General features: G+C 40.0%; 1 protein-coding gene across 3 annotated transcripts in view; it reads right to left on the bottom strand.

Moving 5' to 3' along the window:
- Positions 1-4,027: 4,027 nt before the first annotated feature.
- CEPT1 (choline/ethanolamine phosphotransferase 1) overlaps positions 4,028-9,037 on the bottom strand; it is a 38,954-nt gene continuing 33,944 nt past the window's right edge. For all 3 annotated transcript variants that reach the window (XM_062191946.1, XM_062191945.1, XM_062191947.1), the window contains exons 6-9: positions 6,587-6,718; positions 5,985-6,143; positions 5,403-5,528; positions 4,028-4,809 (exon numbers count right to left, since the gene is read on the bottom strand). In XM_062191946.1, the coding sequence (XP_062047930.1) occupies positions 4,690-4,809; positions 5,403-5,528; positions 5,985-6,143; positions 6,587-6,718 (537 nt within the window). In that variant the 3' untranslated portion in view covers positions 4,028-4,689. The remainder of the gene's footprint in view (positions 4,810-5,402; positions 5,529-5,984; positions 6,144-6,586; positions 6,719-9,037) is intronic.

Below are 9,037 nucleotides of genomic sequence, written 5' to 3'. Positions count from 1 at the left end.
TAGAGGTTTCTGGCCAGAGGGAAGCCACCACTGTCTAGGGTAACTCCAAGTAGGGATTTGAGTCCATGGAAGTGAGTGGAGAACACTACACGACTTCTACAAATAGGTCTGTTTGGACCAGTTCTTTACTTTTAGTCTTAGATATCCTATCTCCAACTGGTGGTTATTTTTTGGGAAGCCTAGTTCAGTTCTTCAACTAGTGCACTTTTTTTTTCCCCTTTCAGAAAAGAGGTCACAACCTTAGAGTCAAAAGGAGTTCAGTGATCACCTGCTCCTTTCTCCTGCTACACCTCTATGGACAGTTTCTGCTTAAATACTCCAAGACCTGGGACACTTTTTCAGAAGCATTTTATTGTTAGAAAAATCCACCCCCACCCGTTGTTTAATTTTATTTAGAAAGCACAGAGACAAAGATCTAGCATCTTTTGGTTCACTCTTCCAATGCCCACAACCACCAGGGTTGGGCCACTGAAGCCAGGAGCCCAGAACTCAATCTGGGTCTCCCTTATAGGTGTAGGGACCAATATTTGAACCATCATGTGCTACCTCCCAGGTGAGAAAGCTTGATGGGTATCAGAGGAGATAGAACTTGAAACAGTTACTCCAATAATGGTATGTGGATATCCCAAGCAGTGTCTCAATTGCAGTAGTAAATGCCTGTCCCCCAATTTTTTTTGAAAGGCAGAGTTAGGGCTGGCGCTGCAGCTCACTAGGCTAATCCTCCGCCTTGCGGCCCCGGCACACCAGGTTCTAGTCCCGGTCGGGGCGCTGGATTCTGTCCCGGTTGCCCCTCTTCCAGGCCAGCTCTCTGCTGTGGCCCGGGAGTGCAGTGGAGGATGGCCCAAGTGCTTGGGCCCTGCACCCCATGGGAGACCAGGAGAAGCACCTGGCTCCTGCCTTCGGATCAGCGCGGTGCGCCGGCCGCAGTGCGCGGGCTGCGGCAGCCATTGGAGGGAGAACCAACGGCAAAAAGGAAGACCTTTCTCTCTGTCTCTCTCTCTGTCTCACTGTCCACTCTGCCTGTCAAAAAAAAAAAAAAAAAAAAAAAGGCAGAGTTAGACAGTGAGAGAGAGAGAAAGGTCTTCCTTCTGTTGGTTCACCTCCCAAATGGCCGCTACTGCAGGCGTGTTGCGCTGATCCGAAGCCAGGAGCCAAGTACTTCCTCCTGGTCTCCCATGAGGGTGCAGGGCCCAAGCACCTGGGACATCCTCCACTGCCTTCCCGGGCCACAGCAGAGAGCTGGACTGGAAGAGGAGTAACCGGGACAGAATCCAGTGCCCCAACTGGGACTAGAACCCGGGGTGCCAGCACTGCAGGCGGAGGATTAGCCTAGTGAGCCGCGGTGCCGGCCTGCCCCCAAATTTTAAAGTGTGTTTAGAGATAGGTGTTTGGCTCTAGTGGTTAAGATGCACCTAGATACCTGCAGCCCATAATGGAGGGCCTGGGTTCAAGTCCCAGCTCTGCTCCCAATTCCACCTTTATGTTAATGAGCATCCTGGGAAGCAGCAGGTGATGGCTCAAGTACTTGGGTCCCTGTCACCCATGTGGGAGACGTGGACCGAATTCCTGGTTCCTGGCTTTGGCCTGGCTTAGTTCCAGTGGTTGAAGGCATTTGGGGAGTGCCAATGAATGGGAGGTCTCTTTACTTTTCAAATGTGTAAAATAAATAAAAAATTTTTGTGTGTTTACGTGAATGTGGTCCTCAGAAGTCTCTGAATTCTGTGCATAGAACAAATATTTTTGGAGAGTGGAATAACAGGAAGGAGGTCCCAAATGAAGTTAAAGCTGATGCAGTCTGATTTGGGAACACAGAGGCCTGCTGCAGATGCTCCACTGCCCACGTCCCATCCCTAACAACGTGGCTGCCTGTCACAGCTTCCAAGAATCATCACCTTGTTTTTCTAGGTGGTTTATTACACTGGTTCCTAAACTTACTTGTGCCTCAAAAAGGTTTCAGAACATGAACCAGGATCCTGGTAACCTTGCTGTAGGGATGCAGCCATTCTGGCTGCGACCATCATCTTGCCCTTTGGGTAAGCCTGATAATCATCCTAAACCCTGTGGGTTAAGCAAAATCATTAAGATAAGCTACTGGGCTTGACTTGCTCGACCACACTGGAAATGTCCCTTATTTAATGCCTGAAATATTAGTATTTATTGAGAAAGTACAGGTGTACTTCAATTAGCATGGGCTTTTTTTTTTTTTTTTTTTTTGACAGGCAGAGTGGACAGTGAGAGAGAGAGAGACAGAGAGAAAGGTCTTCCTTGTGCCGTTGGTTCACCCTCCAATGGCTGCTGCGGCCGGCGCACCGCGCTGATCCAAAGCCAGGAGCCAGGTGCTTCTCCTGGTCTCCCATGGGGTGCTGGGCCCAAGGACTTGGGCCATCCTCCTCTGCACTCCCGGGCCACAGCAGAGAGCTGGCCTGAACGAGGGGCAACCGGGACAGAATCTGGTGCCCCGACTGGGACTAGAACCCGGTGTGCCGGGGCCACAAGGCGGAGGATTAGCCTATTGAGCTGTGGCACCAGCCTGCATGGGCCATTTTTGGTGTAAAAATCCAGATTTTCCCCCAGCCTTGCCGTGCAGTTTTATGTCTTGGCCCTACCTTGCCCACCCGAGACTGCTTGTCTCCTCGCAATGCCCCCAATAAAGTAAACTCAATGTAACCCTGGATTTGTCTGCTTCTTTGGTTTCCTGGCCCCTTCTGCCTTTGGTTGTTGGTTTTCTTGCACTGGATTTTCCTGAAACACTTGTGAAAATATTCTGAAGCCCCATTCCAAATCTGTCATATCATCTCTTGAGTTAGGACTTGGAAGTCTGTAATTCTTTAAGACTTGTTCAGGTGATTTTGATACTTGGCCAGGTAAATGAAGAGTCAGGGCCAGATGCGGTTCCCTATGCATGTGCCCATGATCTGATACTGATGGTAATTAGGGCTGAAAGAGGCCCACACCAAATACCTGAATGCTTTTCAAATGCCCTCTACACTGACCAAGTCTGCAGGAGAATATACGCATGCACATTTCAGTTAGCTCTCAGCATCCTGGCTGTAGCTTTAGCTCATTAAAGTCCAGTGTGATACAGAGAAGCACACTGGACCAGGATACAGAAGACTTGGGTTCTAGGCTCCATTCTGAAAAATGGCAGTGCTATGATACACTGGTATGCCATTTAGCCAGAATTTCCACTGCAGGCAATTAATACCTGCTTTGTCTGTTGTAATAATCAAATAAGAGGACAGATGTGCAGTGGAAACAAGTAGAATTTTTCCTCCATGTCCTGCTTTGTCCTACTTTCCAAAACTTTATCTGCCTTGGTATTTTCCTGTATAAAGTATTTCTCTATCCCAGAGGTTGGAGAAGTTGCCGGCAAGGTAATGGGAGGTTTCCATCTCCTGTACTGTCTTGAAAAGAAATCAAAATTCTCATTGCTAATCCAGATCTACATGGTACTGATGGAACCATTAAATGTAAAAGAAAGAGTTCTGGCTGCCATGCAAGGCAGTGCAGCTACTATTTATTCCTGATTACCAAACAGGATACAAATAAAAAATAAGCTATTATATTTAGCCAACAGTTTAAACCTTTTTTGCTAGCTCCCTCTTCATTCAAGTAACCAAACTAGCCATATACAATGGAAACATACCTGCTTCCCACTTCAAAGTGCAATTAAGAAGGGAGTACAAAAGTAACCGCTGAGAGAGACCCAGGCTAAAAAACAAACAAAAACAAAAACAAAAACAAAAAACAGAAAAAAATTAGAGCAAAGGTTTCAGATTTTTAAATGATTGATAATCACAAGGGTGATGGACTATAACATAAAGAACTCATCAAGAGGGAAAATGAATACAGTTCTCTTTTTGAAAGTTAAACAGTTTCTGCAGAATAGAAAGGTCATGGGACATGTAATGATAACACAGCTGGTCGAATTTCCTTACTTGTTAAAGAACAGAAATAAATTTTACTTAAATTTTAAAAAAGACATTAAAAATTACTTTATCTTTCCACTGAATAAAAGTGAGAAAAGTTGGCTTTTGGATCACATATTTATTTAAAAAAATAAAATGGATTGACAAAGTTAACACATGATTCCACATGCTAACAGGACTTCCCAAGCCCATGAGAGATACTTTTTCTTGAGCAATAAAAAAAATTACTTCCTCAACAATGTAAAGATAGGAAACCTTTCAATCCAAATTCAAGGTCTTTACCACTAGTTCCCCCTCACAAGCTAGTGGGATGTATCTGTGTCACAAACTGAGCTCCTCAGTAAAGACAGCTTAGAAGACACTAAACAAGGATGTTACTAAAAGATGATGATTTGTTAAAATTATAAAGTAACCATCTTTTGGCCAGCAAATAATCTACAGCAGAAATCTCCACCACTGGAGATCTGCTTCTCATGCCATTATTCTGAATCCAGGATAATTACAAACACATGGCATTTTTTTTTCCCCCTGCATGCTTTCTTGGGCCAAACTGTACGACAATTGTACAATTTACAGGATGGGACTAAATTCCCATTCTCACACAGGATAGTTAGGGAGTATTACCAGTAACAAAGAATAAAGGTGACACAACATTGATTATTATAAATTATATTTGTTCTTATCCACCCCCTTCTCCTTAATATGTTCAGATTCTTTCCTGCAGAAAACATGAGTTTCCTATAAAACACCAATTGCATCATTAATGATGATTAGAATGTGCCGTAGAGACCTTGATTCTGAAGACATGTATGTGCAGGTGAGATGCAATCTGATTACAAACACTGACACAGTAGCGGATCAAATCAAAGAAAGAGAAGACCTAGAAAGAAAAGAGACTGTTAGGTTCTCAGTAAATGGTAACGCCTTTCCTCAGATTCCTGAAAGTAAAGAGAAGTGGCTTCTGATCTGCTTCTCTTCAATTCAAATTCACTCTCAGTTCTCTGTTTTAATAATTCAACTTCCATATAATCTTTTCTTTATAAGGATCAACAAATTCTTTGACAGTCAATTTTTCAAGCTCTGTGGATCACCCTTCGTCACAACTGCCCAAGTCTGCCATTGTAGTGTGAAAACAGCCACAGAGAATACAAAAATGAATGACCATGCTGGGATCCAATGTGACTTGATTTAAAGAACAGGCTCTAGGCTCACAGGGTGGTTTGCCAGCTCCTGCTTTCCATAATCAGAAGTTTGGAGTTGAACATTGATGTAGGCAGGACTAATAACAATAACACAAAAAATGACTCCACTCTGAAGCCACAGGGAGCTCTCACAAAGTTTCATATATACGTATGTGGATTTCTGATGCTTCAAATCATTAAAATTATATGATCTATCTCCTAGGATTGGCCTACCAAAACTAGAGAATAAGTAGCTCCCAAATCATGAAACACAACATGGCATAACACCTACCAGGGCAATCCAAAGTACAATATATTCATCGATAAAGCTGTTAAAATACTGATCCAGAAACAAAAGTGCTGGACCTATGAATGCTGTGTCATGCAAATGCATTTCACTTTTCGTCATATGTGCAACCTGTGAATAAAACAGAATCAGTGATGTCCACATTTTCATACAGAGCAACTGTGATCTACAAAGTAAATCAGTACTATGTTCAAATATCTATTTCAATAATTACTTAGAAATACAAAGCATATGTGAAAAAGAAAGGGATCATCATGTTAACTAATCCCACAAAAGATGCTTTTCAGCATTACCCTTAAATTTGAGTTGAGACTGAGACTAAAGAGAGCAGGTAATCTAAACAACCACTAAATAAGGAACAGAAGAGTGAAAAGTTGTAGGGGTTCAAAGAACTTCCGATGACCTTAAATTGTAGATTTACAAAAGGGTATAGCTTTCTTGCTGATGTCAACAGTCTGTAACTTCAAACTTTAGGACTGCTTAGGAAGCCACATAATGAAAAATAGGGCCATAAAACCAAAATGAGACAAAAGTTAACAACAAAATAATGAAAATCCAAGTACTTACCACAAGCTTGTTAGTGATTTTAGCAGATACAAAACCAAATGTCAGTATATAAAGACAAGGATGCTTTTCAAAAAGCTGAACTGCTGATTTCTTGTAGATCATTGCAGCTAACGTAATCACTGATCCAATATGGAGAAAAGGAGAAAGGACACTTGTTCCCTGTACAAAGTAAAGAGAAGACTTAATAATACACTACATGCTTTTGCTGTAAAACAGTTCAGCTCAAACCTCCAAGAGCTTCATGTTGCCTGAAAGCTGGCGATTTCTATAAACTAAATGGAACAACAGAATAGCTAACAAAAAGCAACAACACAAATAGGTTGGGCAAGAACTGAGAATTTGACTTAAATGGGCAGCATTATTTTTACAAATCAGGCCACACTTTAAAAAAAAGTATGTTTTCAAGTTTTTATTGTGCGTGCACATGCAAAAACATGCAAATGTTGAGCATACCAGCGTATCTATATAAAAAGCTGAGAAATTTTGAAACATTATTTTTTCTTAAGGATAATTAAATTCTGAATTAACAGGTGATTTTATACATTTCTAATGAAAAACAAGACCAAGTGCAAAAATTTCTGGACATCTTAAGCTATACTCACTGCTATTGTTGATCCATTTTTGCCAACACCACCTGTGAAGATTACACGGAAGTAATTTGTACAGGAAAATATGGTCCCTGCTACAGTACAAAGTGCAGGAAAAATTTTCATTTGAATATTCAGCACTGGAATCTTTAATGGGTAGAGAGAGAGAACAATTAAAATATATACAAATAGTACAAATATTTTATTCATATTCTCAAATACTTTCCATTCCCTCAGTTTAGTATGTACTGAAAGCAATAGAAGTTTTCATCTCATTTCATGCAATATATAACAAGTCTCAAGACATGAGGCTATACAGAAATTATTCTCATTTCTGACCCCAATCTCTAACTTTAATAATCTGTGTCATAAATTAATGGATCCCATAGGTATGGCAATAGTGAACCAAGTTGTCTTCTGGTATTTTTTAAAAAGTAGTGTACCTTGCCTTTTTGTGTATGCATATTTTGAATTCTACCACTAAATTTGTGGTACATTTCTGACTACTATGTGAGAGAAAGAATGGATATATTAGAAATATTTGCAACTGGCTTAAAAAAATCTCTAAAAGAGAATTAAAGAGAAAAGTTGCATTCAGAAGAGTTCCCAACTTCAAATTGTGAGGATATAGAAGGCTAATAAAAGCAGAGGGCAGTTAAGAGGTCATTCATATGCAGGGAAAAAAAAAAAAAAAGCACATCCAAACAGGTCCAAACTGTGTATCTAAAATTTTAACATATAAATCTACTTTTCAGAAAAGTAAACAATATATTGTTATCATATTATACATCGAAAATATGGACTGATTTACCTAAAATTTATGAGTGGACTGATACCATTCATTTAATCTTGCAAGCACAGTATCCACCATTTACAATGAAATGTACTGAATTTTTAAAATCATTTAAGATTTTCATCTTTGCACCCCTCTTACTTTTCTAGTCTCAAATTTTGTCCAATATGAACTGAAACCAATGCAACAGAAAAATAAGTTATATGTTCTAGTAACAGAAACAAATCATTATAGGAACAGAATTCTAAAAGCCCATGATAGTTTAACAGGCAATGGGTTGTTATAGAAAGAGCAATTTAATTAGGACTACTTAACAATTTTTAGACTATCATCTACTTACACTTGCTACTTCCTATTTTTATATGTATAAAACCCCAGTAACATTGGCAGAAATAAATCTTTTTTTAAATTTCTTTATTTTTTATTTCATAAATGTGAATTTACAAAGTGCAAGAAATAAATCTTAACGTTTGAATACTACATTTCTTCAAAACTCTCAAGAACTCACTTTGTTTACACAACTCAATGGCCTCTTGCAAAACTGCAGTTTTAAAAAAATTGAAATCAACTGTTCCAACTTCAAGTTGTACTGCAGTAGTGTTTAATTTTCTAAAGTGATATATAGGTCAATCTAAAAATCAAGTCTAAAATGTTATGGAGCATCCTAAATGGTCTTCATCCTCCCTTTAACTGATATCCAACTCCTCAGTCCAACTTGTTTTCAGCACAGGAGAAAACCATGGTTGCTTTGAACTCTAGGTTGTTCTGCTCCAGTTCAGAAAACAAATCAAATCTGATGCACCTGGCTGAAACCCAATAGTTTGGTTAGTTTCCTTGTTCCTGGCCTCTCCACCACTTCTCTTGCTTTTCTGTCCACAGAAACAAAGGCCTTCTCTGGCAAAAGGGGACATTCCTGTAATAGGACCAGGGTACTGAGGAAGTGCCAACTCAGCATAACAGTAATCCGTGTAATGACTGAACTGACTGGTCATAATGGTATTTACAATTTGATAAAATTGCTTTAGGATCATGGAAATTGTTGCCCTTTGAGAGAAGAAGTGATAAACATATACATTAGGAAACTGGCAAATTAGTACAGGGCTTGAATCACAAAGTAAGTAAGCAAGCTTTAGACCACAGGAGCAAAGTATCGTAAACATTCTCAGGACTCTCATCACTTTTGTTATGGATGTTAGTTACATAGGCCAACATGTAAGCTCCTGAGTGCAGGATTTTGCTTCAACTGACTTGTACTTTATCTAGAGCCCTAGTTATTGTAGGCACTTAATAGGTATTTGTTGAAAGAAGATTAAGATTGTCTCCCTTTCTCTTCCTGTCTACACAGTTTTGAGATTATGAAGAAACACTGTGGTCCCACATAAACAATGAAAAAATTAGTTACAAGAAAATATGAAGCAAAGTGAAGGGAAAGCTGAAGTCACTGGGACACTAAACATCACCAGGTGATCCCCTAAAAACTGGCACCAACTGAACCACTTACAAAAAGTATAAGTGTAGCCAATTTCACTCCACACTCAAGATAAAGGTGGCTGGACACACTCTGTGTTTTCCCCCAGATCACAAAGGGTGGGTACATTTGGTCTTTCTTAGTCTTTTTTTATCCGTTAGCACCATCTTGAAACTCATCAAAGATGGCCAGTGTGTTACACTGA

This window comes from Lepus europaeus, chromosome 5 (genome assembly GCF_033115175.1).
Source record: "Lepus europaeus isolate LE1 chromosome 5, mLepTim1.pri, whole genome shotgun sequence".
In the NCBI taxonomy this organism is placed as follows: Eukaryota; Metazoa; Chordata; class Mammalia; order Lagomorpha; family Leporidae; genus Lepus; species Lepus europaeus.
This window is presented reverse-complemented; position numbering and strand designations above follow the sequence as displayed.